Source organism: Salvelinus alpinus, chromosome 14 (genome assembly GCF_045679555.1).
Source record: "Salvelinus alpinus chromosome 14, SLU_Salpinus.1, whole genome shotgun sequence".
In the NCBI taxonomy this organism is placed as follows: Eukaryota; Metazoa; Chordata; class Actinopteri; order Salmoniformes; family Salmonidae; genus Salvelinus; species Salvelinus alpinus.
In genome coordinates, this window is record NC_092099.1 from 15061574 (window position 1) to 15082163 (window position 20590).

A 20590-nucleotide genomic window follows, 5' to 3' on the forward strand; every position below is an offset into this window, starting at 1 on the left:
TGCGGTTGTTAAGATTCTCTTAGGCACTGATTTGGATATGTTGTGGTCAGTGAACTAATGTTGTACAGGACAATCATATGATTGAATATACTCCAAATGAGATCATACTGTTTCTCTGCCTAGTGCTAGTTGTACAGCACAGTAGACTACTGTACTACAGAGACAGAACATGAGAAGTTCACAAAAATAATTATTCTGAGGACATTAACTGACAGCCAGATGAAATACAAAAAAACATATTTTAATTGTGGCACATCTCAAATGGCATGTTCACAATTTCTTCAAGTCTATGAGACAGTACTATGATTGCTGGCAGTTTGAATATTAAGTAGTTGGCATGTGCTATATTTGCCAGTTTGACATGGTGTCTGTTATCCAGGCCAGTTCTGGGTTACTAAACTGACCGCTTTGGTCAATATGAATTATTGAATATGACAGCTGCAGTATAGGATTACCAAACATCTCTGACATCTGCTATTGTCACAGTACATTCATCTATAGACCATGAATATCTTAAAGAGACAGTAATTGGAAAAAAAAAATGTTTTTTGCAGACTGTTGATTGGAGCACCAAGAGCCAAAGCACTGGCTAACCAGAGAGCCAACATAACCGGTGGCCTGTACAGTTGTGACATCACCACCGAATCCGATGACTGTGACCGCATCGATTTTGACAATGAAGGTGAGGTGTTACTCAAATCTGGTTCTCTCTGTTTCTCTTTCTTACACAACATATGGTTGAACATTATGCTTTATTAACCACAATATACTGTAAGTAAAATTCATTCTAAAGCGAGAATCAACATAAATTCCCACAGAGGATGTGAGAGTTGAGAACAAGGAGAACCAGTGGATGGGGGTGACAGTTAACAGCCAGGGCCCCGGAGGGAAGATTGTGGTAAGTCGGTGTCAGAGAATACTGTGCATTGCTGTGTTACTAGCCAGGTTCATAGTGCTTTGTATATCTGTCGTGCAGAACGTTGCGTCAGATCTACAGTATCATCAGCTAAGGATCTGCCTTGCATGCTGATTCCGCTGTCTCGTCATTGCAGACCTGTGCTCACCGCTATCAGAGACGTCTGTTTGTGGACACTGCTCAGGAGTCCCGTGACATCACAGGTCGCTGCTACATCCTGAGTCAGGACCTCACTATTGATGCATCCTCTGATGAAGATGGAGGGAACTGGAGGTTCTGTGAGGGGAGAGCCAGAGGCCATGAGAGGTTTGGCTCCTGTCAGCAGGGTCTGGCTGCCACTTTCACCAAGGACTACCATTACGTGGTGTTTGGAGCGCCTGGGGCCTACAACTGGAAAGGTGGGTGTCTGTTCATAAGGTATGCAATTAAGTTGCCATTGTAAGTCGCTCTGGATGAGAACATCTGCTAAATGACAAAAAATGTACAATGTGAAAAGTAAATGTAAGTTATCAAAACCTATTTATTTCAATCGATCAAAATCAGTGGATGTACAATATATAGATTTAAATCTCTGCAGAATGAGCTGTGCAGTATATTGTGATTCACATGCCCTCTAGAGGTAAGGAAAGGCTTTGCAACATACTTCATCAGACATTTCCTTACTGTGCTTTAAAGTGTCGATCAGCAGTTGAAACAATGACCAAACATTCTTCCGACCACTGTTTCTGTAAAAAGCGGGGGATGGGGCTGGATAAATGTAACCACCCTCAAATTCAAAGACAGAGCTATCGATGCAAGGACTGACCATCTATGATTTCACAATTCAAGTTTTAACCATGTTTTTAGGCTATGCAGTGTGTGTTTACATTTACTTTGTTTACAAACATTGAACAAGCTTATATTTTGGGTTCTGATGGGGTACGACAGTTGAGCTAAGCTCAGGAGCCATTTATAAGTCATTCTTCGAGAATGAATGGGTACATTTCATTAGTTCAGAAGTCCAACCATGGATTGCCCTTCAAAACAATTGTATTTTCACCTGTAAAAAAGAAATTCACCCAGTTACATTTTGCTTGTGTCATTATTGTTGAAGATTTCATATTGTTTTGTTGAGCATATTTAAGCCAGCACCATTCCGTTGACATTTTCACCCCTCACTCTCAACCACTCTAGGCATAGTACGTGTAGAGCAAAAGAACAACACTTTGTTGGAAAGGGGATTTTATGATGATGGGCCTTATGAAGTTGGAGATGAGAACCGCTTGGATCCTGACCTGGTGCCTGTGCCTGCTAACAGCTATTTAGGTGGGTACAGTAGGTCTGAACCTGGACTGCGGGAACTATGTGTTTTCTGTGCTTAGGCATCCTGTTCATGACCAGTTTGTCTGCTGCCAACGCTGATCAGTTTCTGTATAAGTCGCCTTCTCTACAGGTCAGCCCTGAGAAAAGTCTGGATGTGACGACCAATAGTTTCTTAGGTTTGTGACTTCCGAGGTGGCTAAAACATACTCTCTTAACCATTCCATCTACATGGTCACTAACTTGTGAATGGTTTATAATCTGAATTTTTACCATGTAATTATTTCAACGTAATGTTTGAATGTACTGCAGTTTTTACTGGGATACTTAGATGTATATCAACATATGTTTTCTTGGTTGCTTCAAGATGACATGACTACTATATTTCACATCTTGTGTTTTTCTTTACATCCAAAATTCACTCATTTATTCATGAAAGATGAATGCTCTGAATTATGCATAGTATAAGATATATACATAGATTCCTCTTATTTCATGTTGCAGGGTTTTCCATTGATTCTGGGCATAGCATCACCAAGGGGCGTGGCCTGACCATTGTGTCTGGGGCACCGCGAGCCAATCACTGTGGGGCTGTGGTCCTGTTGAGAAAAGAGAATGAAGCGTCCGCAAGACTCTCCCCAGAGTACATTCTAGAAGGGCCTGGACTGGCATCTTCTTTTGGATATGATGTAGCTGTGGTCGACCTGAATGGAGATGGGTATGTGACACAAGTTGACTTCTGCTTTTCCAGTTTTGGCTTATCCATACATTATGTCAGGGGTCCCCAATTACATTCAGCCGTGGGCCCATTTTTCCTTGAGCGGATGGTTGGGGGGCTGGAACTTAGTTATAAATAATTTGTACACTGCAAATTCACTTCAAGAATCCCAAACAGATACAGTATTTGGCATAAACAGAATCATTTCAAACCTTGATTACATTGGGATTAGAGCTCTGCTACCCAAGCTGAGTCTGACGGCCCCGACATTATACATTGGGTTAGTGCCATGTAGGGCCTGTTTTTTCATAGATAACTAGGATATGGGCAGGGCTTGGGTATCACTAAATTGATCACTAACATTTTGAAGCTGAGCCATTTGCTCGTGCCCTGCTGCGTCGTAGAAGTCCTTCAACCTCGTCAAATGTAAGATGGGAGAGATTTCACCGAAAATTATAATGTTCCTTGAGTTTTGTCGGAGTTTACAGTGATGAAAAGTAGCTAACAGCTAACTGCTTTCATGTCTCATCATTGAGCAGAGCAGCCCAAGCGGAGCCGTTGCTATGGGTACTTACAGACCCAGAGCCGCCATGAGCAGAGTGCATGCAGAGTGAGCAGTGTGCAGGGAGTGAGTGACACACAGAGAGGAGCAGCTAATGGATTTACTAATGGAGGAAGTTATTTCTGGTTCCGGGCCGGGCCGAGCGTTAAATTTGGCAGAAACAATCGGCCTGGGTAGGGTAGGGCATGAACATTGTGGGCATGGGTAGGGCTCGGGTTTAAAATTCATGCCTGTGCAGGGCTCTAATTGGGATACGATCACAGTGTGAATACTTGGGAGCAGATTTCCTGAATTAAAATTACTTTGAGATGATTTCCTGGTGATTTTAGGAAAATTATATCCCCCCCAAAACTTTTTATTTTTTACTCAGAAAACTTGTGGGGCCAAATATACTGAACAAAAATGTAAACGCAACATGTAAAGTGTTGGTGCCATGTTTTATGAGCTGAAATAAAATATCCCAGAAATGTTACTATACGCGCAACAACAACAAAAAATCTCTAAAAGTTTGTGCACAAATTTGTGTACATCCCTGTTAGTGAGCATTTCTCCTTTGACAAGATAATCCATCCACCTGACAGGTGAGGCATATCAAGAAGCTGATAAAACAGCATGATCATTGCTCAGGTGCACCCTGTGTTGGGGACAATAAAAGGCCACTCTAAAATTTGCAGTTTTATCACACAACACAATGCAACAGATGTCTCAAGTTTTGAGGGAGCATGCAATTGGCTGGCTAACTGCAGGGTTCTCCACCAGAGCTGTTGCCAGAGAATTTAATGTTCATTTCTCTACCATAAGCCGCCTCCAACGTTGTTTTTGAGGATTTAGCAGTACGTCCAATCAGCCTCACTACCGCAGCACACGTGTAACCATGCCAGCCCAGGACATCCACATCCGGCTTCTTCACCTGTGGGATCATCTGAGACCAGCGACACGGACAGCTGGTGAAACTGAGGAGTTTTTCTGTATGTAATAAAGCCCTTTTGTGGGGAAAACTCATTCTGATTGGCTGGGCCTGGCTCCCCAGTGGGTGGGCCTGGCTGCACCCCTGCCCAGTCATGTGAAATCCACATTTGACTGATTTCCTTATATGAACTGTAACTAAGTAAAATCTTTGAAATTGTTGCGTTTATATTTTTGTTAAGTATAAAATAACCCGCCTATTGGGGAACCCTGCATTATGTCATCAAACCTACATGGATATTGTAACTTATGTTTCACATTTGGTCTTTACTTTTTGCATCCCAGGTGGCAGGATATTGTTGTGGGAGCCCCTCAGTTCTTCATGAAAGAGGGAGACTTTGGAGGAGCTGTTTATGTCTACATCAACCAGGCAGGAAAGTGGGACAAGATCACCCCAATCCGCCTCAATGGAACCAAAGACTCAATGTTTGGGCTGGCAGTGGAGAACATCGGTGACATCAATCAGGACTCCTATCAAGGTGGGAACCTGGCGTCTGTACTTATTTCTGACCTTTCTGTGTTTGTGTCATAACATTCCATAGTTAAATGGCTTCTCTTTTACAGACATTGCTGTTGGAGCTCCCTACGCTGATGCCGGGGCAGGAAAAGTGTACATTTACCATGGTTCTGCTAATGGAATCAACACCAAGCCTGCACAGGTTGGTTATGCTGTGTTTTATTGGTCGAAGGATATGCTTGTTGACGTAGTGGAACGACATCACTGCTGCATCCCATTTTCACTTATTGATTTATTTGTCATTTTAGATCCTTGAGGGAATGCCCAACAACATCAGATTATTTGGATATTCTCTGGCTGGGAATATGGATTTAGATAAGAATTCCTATCCTGATATAGCTATTGGGTCTCTCTCAGATACAGTTCTCGTTTACAGGTAATGATCTTGTTAGGCTATTTACAACAATCCAGTTACGACCTCACAAATACATTTCACGATAACACATACAGTAACAACTCACGTAACAACTCTTTTTTTTTAGGGCAAGGCCAATTATTAGCATTAAGAAGGATGTCAAAATTACTCCAAAGGAAATTGACTTCACAAAGAAAACCTGTGGCAACAGCATCTGGTAAGGTGTTGATGGGATTTGATGACTACTCATGTTTGAAAATGTGTCTGACATCTTTGCGCTTCTGTAGATTTGTTTCCTATTAACACAATTGAATTAAAATCCGTTTGTTGTCTATAGCTTGACCGTGGAGGCATGTTTCACCTATAAAGCAAACCCTGTATCTTACAGCCCAAAACTAAGTAAGTGAAGCCTCTCTCTTCTTTCACCTCAGCCCAATTGGCATAATTTGTCATAGCCCTGAAAGTCCTGAATCCCTTTGTCCTTACGTAATACATACTGTTGCTCTGGAATGTTTCCTTACAGCTATCCGCTATGCATTTGAGGCTGAAGCAGATCGCAGGAAGCAAGGGCTTCCCTCTAGGATCCTCTTCCTCAACAAGTCTCGCACCGACCAGGACTTTCAATCGACCGGAACTCTGGACCTACGGGGACAACATAAAAGAGCTTGCACTAAGACAAATATCAAACTGCAGGTATAGTATTTGGTATTCTTCTAACCCTCTTGGGATTCTAGAATGATAGCTAGAAGGGAAATGGTGCACATAATTGTTTTCTCTGTCTGTAGGATAACATTAGGGACAAGCTGCGTGGTATTCCCATTGAGGTGTCAGTGGGAATCCAGGGTACCAAGCGTCAGAAGAGGCAGAACTCTCTCCCCCAGCTTGTGCCTATTCTTGACAACTCCCAGCCAAGTAAGGTCGTCACTGAGGTAACCATCATTTCCCAACTGCTACACATGATTCATGATGTCATTGAATGTCTCAGAGTGATTGGAATTCAGTAAAGTTTAGAATGGATTTACTGTCAGATGCATTGAAAATAAGCTTGATCTTGCTTCATTACAGGTGAACTTCTTAAAGGAGGGATGCGGAAAGGATAATATTTGCCAGAGTAGCTTACAACTGGAGTACAGATTCTGCTCCAAAGAGCTCAACCAAGATCTATTTCCCCCATTACCTATGTGAGTATGAACAAACATTCTTAGTGCATATACATTCTGGGACTTTCATGATAAGATTTGGAAAAGAAAACCATGAATCTGAGGAAGAGGTATAAGGCAATGTTTTGTTTTTATCCAGGGAGAATGGGCTACCAGTGATATCCCTCAGTGATCAGAAGGACATTGCTCTGGAGGTGACAGTGAAGAACAGAAATGGGGATGATGCCCATGAGGCTAAGCTGGTGGGGATTTTCCCCAACGCTCTCTCATACTCCGGTTTCCGCTCTCAGAAAATGACAGTAAGTGAAGTGACTCTGGTTTATTTCAGCATGCCAAATTTTTGCTATCCTTCAAGTAATAACATTGTAATGAGTTCTTGTTCTCCAGAGGGATAAACCGGTTCTCTGTTTAGCCAATCAGAATGGCTCCCAAACAGAGTGTGAACTGGGGAATCCATTCAAGAGAGATTCAGAGGTAGGCTATGCACAGTATTTTTATTATTCTGTCATTGTGTGGCTCACGCGTGGTGAATGTTATGAAACATTTGGATGCAATGTGTTTCCAGGTTACCTTCTACATAATCTTGAGCACTGCTGGTATCTCTCTCAATACTGCAGAAATTAATATTGACCTTCAGCTTCAAACGTAAGTAGCACTATTATTTTTTCACAAAGGTGATTGACTTGGTGGCCTTGTATAAATCCTTTTTTCTTCAATTCAGTCTGGTATGAGAACGGTAGCCCCTATCTGCAAAAGTATGGTGTCTGTGGAAAGCTGAGTATCTTGTACCTTCAAATCTTTGGTGTGACTTAATACCATATATGGGCATACACATTTATAAGGGTTGATGACTGCTACGCTATTTTTGACATTTATTTATTTAACTAGTCAAGTCAGTTAAGAACATATTCTTATTTTCAATGACGGCCTAGTGGTTTAACTGCCTTGTTCAGGGGCAGAGCGACAGTTTTTTTTTCTTTACCTTGTCAGCTCGGGGATTCGATCTTGCAACCTTTCGGTTACAAGTCCAGCACTCCAACCACTAGGCTACCTGCCAGTTAGCGTTGTGAAGCATGAACGAAATAAACAAGGAATGCGTTGATACACACCGAAATCTGGGGCTTCACAGATCATTAGGATATCTTATTTGTCTGACTGACCTACTGTTATTGATCACCAGCCCCGAGAGTCAAAATGTGTGTTTTACACAACGTTTTCACCAAACATCTTACAAGGTATGCTTCGATTTGGTCTGTTTTTGAGCTATAACTACATGGGGGGGTATCAAATTAATCTGTAGGTTGGTAGAAACAAATCCAGCCAATGTTATCTGATGATGTATGACTTAATGGCAACATCGAATGTCTACCGAGTGACTATATTTGCGTATCAAAAATATGTTCCCTGCTTACGCGCTGTAGGCATCCATTACACGGGAGATTGGCTACTATGACAACGTGACAGTCTTGTAGCCAATGAGATACGCTTTCAAGGGATATGCAGTTTACTTGGTTGGGACAAAGCAAGGTCTAGAACCTTTTTTGCGTGATGCGAACAATTGCTACCTGGCTCAGAGGACGAGACGTACCAAGCACGCCACATTACATTGTAAACATATTTAATCGCTTTTTCATAAAAAATGGCTTCTCAAGAAAATAAAAAGGATGTCGAAGTGAAGTAACTAAAATAAATATATCTAACAGGAACCTAAAAAGAAGGCGCTATGAATAAGTATATCGACATAGAAGTTTTAAATAAAATTCTGGAGTTGGACTCGGATCATTGGAGCGATTTGGACAACGAGGATTTCGACTCGGCCGACGAAGATTGCTTTCTAGAAGGATTCGATCCACTTTTAGATCTGTAAGTAAATTATTTCCATGGCTTTACATAGCTAATTTACTAGATGTATTTCAGTTTTTATAAGTTGTCTGCTTTTTGTGCTTTGGATTTAGTTTACATAGGCCTAAGTAACAAGTAATTTCAATGTTATATAATTCCAAAGTAGTGCTTGTCTATGTTTCATATTTGTTTGCTGTTCTAAGTTTCATCCTTGTAAATCTGGAGAGGCCACTAAACTCTTATGGCCATTGTTTATTCAGAGGGGTTATAAATGCTGAAGACATCCCCCTTTTCCTTTCACTTTCTCTGTGGTTCTCACCTCTACCTTTGTCTCCAAAGTGTTACTGTTTGCATTGTGTGTGCTTTACACCATCTTTGTGAGTCACTGTCTAGATCAAATTTAGGCTTGGTGTTTTTACTTTACAGTCAACAGTAATTAGTCAACAGTAATTCTGTGTGTCTTACAACAAAATATCCATTTATTTTATTCCCCACAGAGTGGAAGATGCAGAGCATTTGTATGATGATGTTTGGGGGCCACCCTTCCCAGTAAGCGCCCAGCCGGTGAAGGTCTTCACCCCCCACTGCTATGTCAATTACCCCGTCTGATGGTTCTAAATCCACCACTCGACAAAGGCCCCACTCCACTTCAACCACCCCCACTGCAGGCCCTGGCACCACTCCCCTCTCTGCAAGTTCATCTGGAGGTGCGGAGGCAGGGAGGAGATCTAGGCCTCAACAGAGAAGAGGGAGAGGCAGAGGGAGAGGCGGTGGAAGCAGCACAACAGAGGGAGATGAAACTGAGTACAGGTGCTATACAGTCCTTCAAGATGATGAGGGGCCAGAACAATTTAGGTTTAAACTCAAACGACCTGAAGGCCCACAGTTGGTTAGTGATGAAACATACCCTTACAGCTTTTTCAGCTTTACTTTAACACCTCTGTACTGGGAACACTAATTAGAAATACAGACAAGAAGCAGCAGGGGGGAAGGAAGATGTCTTGGAAACCTGTCACAATGGCTGACATGCTCAACTACATGTACTTGGTGATTTACATGGGACTGGTAAAGGTATCAAGACTAGTTGACAACTGGAGCAAGTCCCCACTCTATCGGTTCGAGTTCCCCACCTCCATCGTAGGTGAAAAACGATTCTGGGTCATCAACTGTGCTCTTCACATGAGTGACCCACAAAAGGATCAGGAGAATGACCAGAAGAAAGGGACTGCAGGGTATGATCGTCTTGTAAGAGTCAAGCCCCTTTATCATGACATGGTGGAGACATGCAAAACTTATTTCCAGCCTGCTCAAAATCTATCTATAGTTGAGCGCATGGTTGCCTCAAAGGCTCGAATTGGCTTGAAGCAATATATGAAAAATAAGCCAACCAAATGGGGCTACGAGCTCTTTGTGCCGATTCAGCCTCTGCCTACACGTGAAACTTTTTCATCTTTGAAGGCAAGGTGATCACACCCAGTGGGAAGGGCCTCAGTTATGACTCTGTTATGCAGCTGATGGACTTTCCCTTACTTGGCAGTGAGTACAAGCTCTTTGTGGACCATTTTTATACTAGTCCCATGCTTTTCATAGACCTCTTGAAAAAGAAAATGAGGGCTTGTGGCACCATTCATCCGAACTGAATCGGGTTTCCCTAAGACCAAGGTAAACGGCATGACAAAGACAGCGAAGAGTGGTACTATATGTTGGATCAGGACTAATAAGCTGCTTTTTTGTCAAATGGATAGACACTATGGAAGTAACCATGCTCACCACACAGCATAAGGCATTTAATAACAACCATGTCTCAAGGAGGGTGAAAAATGCTAATGTGGCATGGGTGAGGAAGAATGTCCCCGTTTCTGTGAAGGACTACAATGACAGCATGGGGGGTGTCGACGTATCTGATGCTCTGATAGGCTACTACCAGGTCCTCCACAAGACCAGGAAGTGGTATAAGACTTTTGTTTACCACTTTGTGGACATTGCTACAGTAAATGCTTTCATTCTCCACAAGCAGATGGCCAAAGCAAAAGGTCAAACCCCTCTCTCCCAGTTGGCCTTCTGAGAGCAGCTGGTGTTGGAAATGGCTGAATTAGGGTCCCAATTAGGGGGGGGGGGTGAAATGCCAGATCACTTTTTGTTTCCTGGCAGAGAGGGACTGCTTCAAAGACTATTGACATGCACAAGCTATGGTGAAATCTAATCATCTGGGATGTAAAAACGAACACGAATGCCATTTGTAAATAGTTTCTATTCTTTCTATTTTTGCACGTTTTCTAGTGAAGGACACATGCGTAACCAAGTTTGTGTTTCAGAATACATTTTATATATACATGTTGCTTTAATATTGTTTTTGTAAACAGTTCATTTGAATCTGGGACCAATACATTGGATATGCCTAGGCTAAACGTTCAGGCACTTTGGAGAGGTTGGAAAAACACTTATGTCCCCCGACACCACCACAATGTTTGAGAGACGTTGGTGTTGTAGAAATGTTGTTCTTATAGTTAACAATAACTTTAAGACACATCCATTTGGTAAAAACAGTGCAATTACCACATTCAGACATTTTGGAGAGCTTGAAAGGACACTGAATTGTACCCTGGCTAACCCATAACACCACCACAATGTTTGAAGTGAGGTTGATATGGTAGAAATAGTTTTTATACTGAACAAATAGCATTTAGGGATTGCAAATATGTAATAGCACTGGAATTATCTAATTTACAGACATATGCCACTTTGGAGAGGTTTAGGGACACTTGGAAATGTCCCGTGACCACACCTGACACCACTTACTAAAAACATCTGCCCATTTCTAGTTGTCAGGTCTATCAAGCCAATTTTTTCTGATATTGTTCACATGTTGTGGAATCCATCTGATGTGTTTCCAGCTCTAGTCATCAATAATTCACTTATAGCTAGATGGTCAATGAAAGATGACCATCAAAAGAACAATAAAAACGCATTTTGTGTGTGCTTGTTCTTGTGTAAGCTATCGATCTTCTAATCATTTCCTCATCTCCCAGATGTCTTCTTTCCAAATATACAAAGTTTCTGCATGTCGGAAGCATGTAATTACACACGAACAGCACTTACTTTTGGGTATGTCTATTTCAGACGGAAATCTATATTTTGCCGTTACATTTTAAGAGGATAACAAACACTTATGTGTCACTTCTCTACTTTCAGGACCAGTACACAGGACAACATGGGAAGAGTGAGAGCAAAGGCTAAAGTAGTGATTGAGCTGTTACTTTCTGTTGCAGGGTAAGTAGTGTTTCTAATATGTCCACTTGTTGACTACTGCATCAACTCCATTTCAAATACTTTTTTGATCTGATTTATTTAAAAGTACACGGAGAGCGAACATTAATGACATCCATGTCAATCTCGCATGGCTCAAAGGGGAAGAGAGATTGACATCATCATTACTTGCTTTCGTAAGACATGTTGACAAGCTGAAGGTACCGAGCTGTCGGTTTTTAAAATACTAGCACACAGCTCGGACACCCATGTATACCCCACAAGACATGCCACCAGAGGTCTTTTCACAGTTCAGAACAGACTATGGAGGCACACAGCACTACATAGAGCCATGACTACATAGAACTCTATTACACATCAGATAACTGAAGCAAGCAGTAGAATCAGATTTAAAAAGCAGGTAAAAATACACTTTATGGAACAGCGGGGACTGTGAAGTAACACACACAGACACATGCATACACACACGGTAACATGCACACTATACACACACAAACAAACAAACAAATATATTTTGTGTTGTAGATATGTGGTAGTGGATTATGGGCCTGAGGGCCCACACTTAGTGTGTTGTGAATTTTGTAATGAATGTATTGTAATGTTTTTAAAATTGTATAACTGCCTTAATTCCGCCGGACCCCAGAAAGAGTGCTAATGGAGATCCATAATGAATACAAATGTAGTCCACTAATATGTGGTTTGTTTATCAATCAGAGTTGCGAGACCCTCCCAGGTGTATTTTGGGGGTGATGTGAAAGGAGAGAGTGCCATCAAGACAGAAGAGGAGATCGGCAGTTTGATTGATTATGAATTTAAGGTAATTATCATTGTCTGCTTATCTCAGTTTCTCAATATCACTTTGTCTGAGTTTGACCGTGATGTAACATGTTTTAATATTATACCTCCAGATAATCAATTTGGGTAAGCCGTTGAAGTCCTTTGGCACAGCCTCGTTGAACATCCAGTGGCCCAAAGAGAATGTGGATGGGAAATGGCTGTTATATCTGGTTAAGATCAGCACCACTGGCCTGGAAGAGATCCCCTGCTCCCCAGAGACTGAGATCAACTCTCTCAAACACATTCAGGTAATACTTTCCTACTGAAGTTTCACTGTACTTGATGCATTTGTGGAAAAGCAAAATCGGCCAGAGATTAAGCGTTAAGACATTCGAGTTTGAATCACTAACTTGTGAAGAGTTTATTTATTTTTTAGGAGTCCAGCACATCTAGGAAAAAGCGGGAAGTTGGAGGCAAAAAATCTGGAGGCAAAATTACTTTATTGGACCAAAAAAAGCACAAGATTTTGGTAAACACACTTTCACTTGCATTTAAAAATAGATCAATAATGACACGCTGTCCGTCTGACAAAAGGTTATGTTCCTCAGATGTGTGGCAATGGCTATGACGCTAGATGTGTGGTGATCAAGTGCCCTCTACAGGGCTTGGACAGTAGTGCAGTGATTGCGCTGCGATGCCGTCTGTGGAACGCTACCTTCCTTGAGGTGAGAAACAACATGCCTGTGCTATTTGCTTTTCAAAATAGCCCTAAATAGCAGATACGATTAATTCAGTCATTCTCTAACATTGAAAGCCTTTGTTTTGAAACAGAATTATGCCTCTTTGAACTATCTTGATATAATTGTGAAAGCTTCCATCAGCCTTGATGCTCCTGCAAAGAATATGGTTCTCAGGAATGCTGAGACTCAGGTGTGTGGCACAGAAGAACTCTTGACATCCGTTATCATCCACTCACACAATGACACCTTCACTGATCAATACAATTTTAGAATGTATGTGTAACAAATCAAAATAAACCGACTGTTTCTTCTTGTACCCATGCAGGTGAGAGTCACGGTGTTTCCAGAGAAGGCAGTAACCCAGTATGGTGGCGTTCCATGGTGGATCATCCTTGTGGCTGTCCTGGCTGGTATTCTGATGTTGGCATTGCTAGTGTTTCTACTCTGGAAGGTAGGCATGGTCTTCAACCGCAACACATTTACCAACATATTCACTGTATTGTACTCTGAGCTATTAGTAGACACATGCAACATTGAATCATTATTCATTCAGGCAGTATTATAGTATATCTATGTTCTCATATTGTTTCCGAATGATTCATCACCCTCGCTCTCCTTTAGTGTGGCTTCTTCAAGAGAGCCCCACAAGACCAGTACGATGCAGCGTATCACAAGGCTCAGATCCATGTTCAGGCCTCTGATAAAGAGAAACTCACTACTGAGGCATAGTGCCCGATCTCTGCGCTCAGACCTGGGGTAAAATGGGCATTGCAGTCAGCATGGCGTGTGGGCTTAAACACTAACTCACTTTTGCTTTAAAGGAAATGCTTACTTCCGCCCGTCTCAAGTGCAAAAAGTCAGAGACACATACATAGACCAATGTAGTTTGTACTATAATTGATCATTATTCCAATTGGAGTATGTTCAACAAGCTTTGATAGGGTGTTCAGACATTTGTTCATGTATGTGTGTTTGAATTAGGTCAGCGTTCAATGTCCCCCCCCCCCAAATGAGCAGTTATTACATTTTCCTACATTTCACACCTATCAACCACTATTTCTTGTGTGCTTTGAAGTTTCTTCATTTTTATAGGTTTCTGCTTTGTCAGCCTGGCTGTTTGGAAATGCTATTTTGAATACTACTCTTACCATGCGAAGCATGCTCTCACACAAAACTCTCTTTGGATTGCCTCTCTGATTTGCTTGAGCATTATGTGTGTTGTATTTGCATGTTCAGGTTGATACAAGTCTATAAAATGCCGAATTAATAATTATCTTTGCTTTTCTCTTGCCAGTGTGGATTTTTCAAACGTTCCGAACATGATGACAGTGTTCCAAGATACCATGCTGTACGGATAAGGAAAGAGGCTCATCAGTTCAAAGACCGGAAAGCCAAGCTGGATTCCTTTGAGAAAAAGCAGTGGATGACAAGCTGGAATGAGCATGTGAACTAATCATAAGACACTTGACTGTTGGGATGCTGTCAGAGACCAGAATCTCCCGTTTTTTCTAAACATCCCAGTGTCACGAACACATTGATCTTAGTTATTTATTTTGTACAGTCTAAACTCTATTGACTGCATTTGTGAAGCAAACTCCAAAATATACTTTTTCTATTCTCCCGAAGGATTCTCAGATCAAAACTGTGTCCTATCCTGAGGAAATGAGAAGCATCACATCTTACAATTCATTTTTTCTGAATTGGGACTTTTTAAATAAATGATCTGCCACTGATACTGTTTATTTTTTTTGAGCATAAACAGTTTCAATCCAATGTTTAGCTGAATATAATATTTTTTTGGGGGGGTCAGTTTTGTCCAATCTATTGTACTGTATAGACTGGAACATTTTGTATGTTTGTATATATTTAAATACTTTAGCACACTGTATATTTATTTTAGTCATTATCTTAAAAACAAAATGCATTGGCCAAATACTTTTTTTTAAATCTAAAGGTTACTTTTCAGTAAGGGCAAATGTTACTGATGATTTTCTAGTGCTACACAGACTAAAAAGTAGCTACAGGTATTAAGCAAATAATATTGTTTCAATACATGCTATTAGATATAATCAGTTATGTCAGTTAAGAGTTTGAGTTAAAACTATGATTCACACCATACCTTTGTTTATCCCCCTGTACTGGAATATGCTTCCGTTAATAGCAATGCAGCTGGGACAACTGGAGCCAACAAGCAATAAAATGCTGATTATTGTTTAGCTAATTGTTTTTGAAGGATGTGTGGGTCTTGAAGATGACACAATATATGCACGAAAATGCAGATTTCAGAAACATTTGGATCTTGTGGATGAATAACCTGCATCATTGTTTACTTGTAGTTATGGCCAGGTCCAGGTGATGGAGTTTGGACACTCCAAATTGGTTGTTCTCACATAGGTTCACTGTGATAAGAGGTGCAACTAAACTATTATTGTTAACATTTAAATCTAAATGTATGTTTTATGTGATTGCCTCTGTATCAGACTTCATTATATGGAAGCTATTCAAAGGGATATTGCTATGGAATGGTGATCAATGAGAAAAATTTAGTAGCCCTACCTAAAAAAAAGTGGGGGGTAATCACTGGCTATTCATTCATTCCTCAATTCAGATGTTTTGAATACTGTGCAAATTGCAATAAATAGAGAAATGTATGGAAGTTGTACCAGTATTTCACTCCTTTTCCTCCTTCTGCTTTACATATCTATGGCCAAAATATATTAGATTAGGCCAGATATAAACGTCCTCTCACTGTCAACTGAGTTTATTTTCAGGAAACTTAACATGTGTAAATATTTGTATGAACATAACAAGATCCACAGACATGTGACTAACAGAAATGGAATAATGTGTCCCTGAACAAAGGGTGGGTTCAAAATCAAAAGTAACAGTCAGTATCTGGTGTGGCCACCAGCTGCATTAAGTACTGCAGTGCATCTCCTCATGGACTGCACCATCTTTGCCAGTTCTTGCTGTCAGATGTTGCCCCACTCTTCCACCAAGGCACCTGCAAGTTCCCGGACATTTCTGGGGGGGAATGGCCCTAGCCCTCACCCTCCGATCCAACAGGTCCCAGACGTGCTCAATGGGATTGAGATCCTTACTCTTCTCTGGCCATGGCAGAACACTGACATTCCTGTCTTGCAGGAAATCACTCACAGAACGAGCAGTATGGCTGGTGGCATTGTCATGCTGGAGGGTCATGTCAGGATGAGTCTGCAGGAAGGGTACCACATGAGGGAGGAGGATGTCTTCCCTGTAACGCACAGCATTGAGATTGCCTGCAACGACAACAAGCTCAGTCCGATGATGTTGTGACACACCCCCCCAGACCATGACGGACCCTCCACATCCAAATCGATCCCGCTCCAGAGTACAGGCCTCGGTGTAACGCTGATTCCTTCGACGATAAAACACAACTCCGACCATCACCCCTAGTGAGACAAAACCGTGACGTCAGTGAAGAGCCTTTTTGCCAGTCCTGTCTGGTCCAGCGACGGTGGGTTTGTGCTCATAGGCGACGTTATTGCCGGTGATGTCTGGTGAGGACCTGTCTTACAACAGGCCTACAAGCCCCCAGTCCAGCCTCTCTCAGCCTTTTGCAGTTAGTCTGAGCACTGATGGAGGGATTGTGCGTTCCTGGTGTAACTCGGGCAGTTGTTGCCATCCTGTACCTGTCCCGCAGGTGTGATGTTCGGATGTACCGATCCTGTGCAGGTGTTGTTACACGTGGTCTGCCACTGCGAGGACGATCAGCTGTCTGTCCTGTCTCCCTGTAGCGCTGTCTTAGGCGTCTCACAGTACGGACATTGCAATTTATTGCCCTGGCCACATCTGCAGTCCTCATGCCTCCTTGCAGCATGCCTAAGGCATGTTCACGTAGATGAGCAGGGACCCTGGGCATCTTTCTTTGTGTGTTTTTCAGAGTCAGTAGAAAGGCCTCTTTAGTGTCCTAAGTTTTCATAACTGTGACCTTAATTGCCTACCGTCTGTAAGCTGTTAGTGTCTTAACGACCGTTTCACAGGTGCATGTTCATTAATTGTTTATGGTTCATTGAACAAGCATGGGAAACAGTGTTTAACCCCTTTACAATGAAGATAGAGTCCTGGGGGCTGGGCTCTCACCATAGCAGACAAAGAGCTGGTCTGTTGTTCTCACTGACCGTGTCCGCTCCACATAGGCAGCCAGTGCCCTCACAGGGCACAGCATGCCAGAGGGAGGCCCAGACTCCCCCGCCACTGCTGGAGGGGTTGTAAGCAGACAGGATAAAAGGGATGTTCACATGCCTGTCTGACAGAACCTTCGGGAGGAATGAAGGGTTGGGGCAGAGAGACATACTCCCCCCCCCCGGGGTCTATCCGGTAGCACTCAGAACTTACTGAAAGAGCATGGAGCTCACCCACCCTCTACATGGAAGTAATCGCGACCAAGAAAACCTCCTTCATAGAGAGGTGTTTTGGGGAGGCAGACTCCAACGGTTCGAAAAGCGGCTTTGCCAAAGCTGCCAAGACCACATTCAGATCCCAGCTCGCCATTGAGCGGGTCATAGCTGGACGCAGGTGACAAACCCCCTTCATAAACTTGGAGACCAAGGGATGGCGCCCCACTGGCCTGTCCATCCATCCCACATGGCAGCCAGATATTGCCGCCAAATACGCTCTCAGTGTAGAGGCTGCCAAGCCCTCATCCAAGCAAGACTGCAGGTATTGGATGACATACTGCACGCCGCATAACTCGGGCACAACCTCAATACCAGTGCACCAAGAGCAGAACAACCACCAGGGCAACTGATATGCCGCGGTTGTAGCCGGCACCCTTGCGCTCTGCATGGTGTTCATTACACCCTCCTGTAGTCCTAACATGGACCATTGGTGCCGTTCAGTGGCCAAGCCCACAGACTGAGGCCGTATGGCCTCGGATGCCACAGAGTTCCCCGGCCTGAGACTGCAAGTCAGGTCTCAGGGGAAGTTGCCAAGGTGTCCCACACAACAGGGACAGGGGAAGGCTGAACCAGGGTCGTCTGGGCCAGTATGGGGCCACCAGAAGCAGACGATGCTCTGCCATCCTGGTCCTGTCCAGCACAGCCTGGATCAGGGGAAAAGGAGGGAAATGCATAAAGCTCCAGCCCTGGCCAATCATGAGCCAGAGCATCCAAGCCCAGAGGCCCTGGTGGCTCCGACATGGAGTACCACAGGGGGCAGTGTGCATTGTCCAGGGAGGCAACAGGTCCACCTGCGCCCTACCAAACTTGTCCCACAGGTGCTACACCACCTGGGGATGTAGGCTCCAGTCCCAAGGTGGCGGGCCCTCCCTCAAGAGCATATTCGCTGCCACACTCAGGATGTCAGGTACGTGTGCTGCGCCTAGAGACGCTAGACTTCCCTGAGCCCAGAGAAGGAGCTCCCGTGCTATAAGATTGAGGCAGTGGGACCTCAGTCCACCCTGATGGTTGATGTAAACCACCACTGTGGTGTTGTCTGTTCTCACCAGGACATGTCTTCCTTTCAGATGTGGAAGGAAAGACCGCAGGAACAGCAGTACAGCTCAGAGCTGTAGTGAATTGATGTGCCTGCCGCTCCAAGGGGGTAGCCAACAGCCGCTGGCCGACCAGCCCTTGGTCACACCCCCCCCAGCCGATGGGAGGCGTCTGTGCTGACCAGCTCCCGGCGGCACATCCTCAGCATCTCCACCCCACCTGAGAGAAAGGAGCGACAGCGCCACCTCAATGCCCTGAGGCCCTGTGTGGTCACCCACAGCTGGCGGTGACAGTGGCACTTCAGGTGCAGCCGGTGGGAGTTGAACCACCATTGAAGAGGCCGGAGATGGAGCAGGCCCAGAGGAATCAGCAACGAGGCCGCCGTCAGCAAGCCCAACAGGCGTTGGCAGGTCAGGCGGATACCACCCACCCCTGCCGAAAGTGGTCGAGGCAAGATAAGATCCCCTGAACCGTTCTGGTGGGCAGGCGTGCTCTCATGAGGACTGAGTCCAGTTCCATGCCAATGAAGGCCACCCTCTGGGTGTGCGTCAGATGACTCTTCTTGTCCTTTACAGTAATGCCCAGCCTGTCGATGTGGATCAGGAGCATGTCTCTGTCTGACAGAACCTGGGTCCTGGTCGGGAAACAAATCAGCCAATCGTCCAGGTAATTGAGGATCAACAATCCTCAGGACGTGAGAGGTGCCAGGACAGCATCCACTTTGTGAAAGTGCGGGGTGCCAAGGAGAGGCCGAAGGGAAGAAACATGAATTCGTAAGCTGTCCCTTCGAAAGTGAATCGGAGGTACTGCCAATGAGCTGGGTGAACAGGAACATGGAAGTATGCATCCCTCAGGTCCATGTAACCGAGCACCTGGGTCTCCCAGGTACGTCCCTATGGTGGTGACGGTTGACATCATCACACCTGTCACAAAGGGAAGCCATAGGCTCAACCAAGCCAACAAGGCCATGGAAGAGGAGTTCGACACCCTGGGAGAGCTTATGTCGTGACCCGCTTGGAGGAATAGGAACCGGTGAGGGGTAAATTACCCAGTACCTCTGCAAAAACCGGGGAAGACCCGTGTGGGAAAAACAGGCAGACAAAAAACAGCAACCAGGTAATGGATTTTGATTTATTTGTTTACCGCCACCTGCAATATTACCTACCGGTTTAATATCCAAGCAGTAAAAACAGAACCATATGGAGTAACGCCCTTTAAGGAACTCCAAAGTTAATGTCTCAGCGTAGTGGAAAGCCCACCACAATACTCACACTCTGCAGGGGAAAGAACAAGAAAAAACCCTGCAGGATAGTTAGCAGAGAGCAGAAGCATGTTAAAGCAACTCACAACACACATAGAACAAGCCAGTCGGCAAGTTGTGCAAGGTAAATTACAGTTTGTGGCAGCAATAGCCACCAATATATTAATGCACACGGAGTCTTAGTGTAATGTTAACGAAACACGGGCGGAAGATACAGATCAACTGCACGCAGCGAGTGGAGCACTCAAGAGGGGCTGGCCATGTGGCCAGCAGCTCCAGGCTGCAAACAGCCAATCAATCAATCAGTCAAATTAATTTATAAAGCCCTTCTTACATCAGCTGATGTCAAAGTGCTGTACAGAAACCCAGCCCAAAACAGCAAGCAATGCAGGTGTAGAAGCACGGTGGCTAGGAAAAACTCCCTAGAAAGGCCGGAACCTAGGAAGAAACCTAGAGAGGAACCAGGCTATGAGGGGTGGCCAGTCCTCTTCTGGCTATGCCGGGTGGAGATTATAACAGAACATGACTCAAATGTTCATAGATGACCAGCAGGGTCAAATAATAATAATCACAGTGGTTGTAGAGGGTGCAACAGGTCAACACCTCAGGAGAAAATGTCAGTTGGCTTTTCATAGTCGATCCTTCAGAGTATGTCTACCGCTCTTGCTGTCTCTAGAGAGTTAAAAACAGCAGGTCTGGGACCAGATAGTACGTCCGGTAAGTATACTTCCACGCA

At 43.8% G+C, this 20590-nt stretch overlaps 1 protein-coding gene across 5 annotated transcripts in view; it reads left to right on the plus strand.

Annotated features, from left to right (window-relative positions):
- The window catches only part of LOC139538493 (integrin alpha-6-like), a 38077-nt gene extending 22307 nt beyond the window's left edge, over window positions 1-15770 (plus strand). For 2 of the 5 annotated variants that reach the window (XM_071340596.1, XM_071340600.1), the window contains 24 exons: window positions 555-682; window positions 819-898; window positions 1053-1314; window positions 2090-2221; window positions 2720-2933; window positions 4747-4940; window positions 5026-5120; window positions 5227-5354; window positions 5461-5550; window positions 5671-5732; window positions 5857-6026; window positions 6119-6262; window positions 6399-6514; window positions 6633-6792; window positions 6881-6967; window positions 7059-7138; window positions 11528-11605; window positions 12317-12419; window positions 12511-12687; window positions 12816-12908; window positions 12988-13104; window positions 13211-13309; window positions 13445-13570; window positions 14414-15770. In XM_071340596.1, the coding sequence (XP_071196697.1) occupies window positions 555-682; window positions 819-898; window positions 1053-1314; window positions 2090-2221; window positions 2720-2933; window positions 4747-4940; window positions 5026-5120; window positions 5227-5354; window positions 5461-5550; window positions 5671-5732; window positions 5857-6026; window positions 6119-6262; window positions 6399-6514; window positions 6633-6792; window positions 6881-6967; window positions 7059-7138; window positions 11528-11605; window positions 12317-12419; window positions 12511-12687; window positions 12816-12908; window positions 12988-13104; window positions 13211-13309; window positions 13445-13570; window positions 14414-14572 (3094 nt within the window). In that variant the 3' untranslated portion in view covers window positions 14573-15770. Of the gene's footprint in view, window positions 1-554; window positions 683-818; window positions 899-1052; window positions 1315-2089; window positions 2222-2719; window positions 2934-4746; window positions 4941-5025; window positions 5121-5226; window positions 5355-5460; window positions 5551-5670; window positions 5733-5856; window positions 6027-6118; window positions 6263-6398; window positions 6515-6632; window positions 6793-6880; window positions 6968-7058; window positions 7139-11527; window positions 11606-12316; window positions 12420-12510; window positions 12688-12815; window positions 12909-12987; window positions 13105-13210; window positions 13310-13444; window positions 13571-13740; window positions 13876-14413 lie in introns of all 5 variants that reach the window. The other 3 variants (XM_071340598.1, XM_071340601.1, XM_071340599.1) reach the window with 3 other exon arrangements.
- Window positions 15771-20590: the final 4820 nt, after the last annotated feature.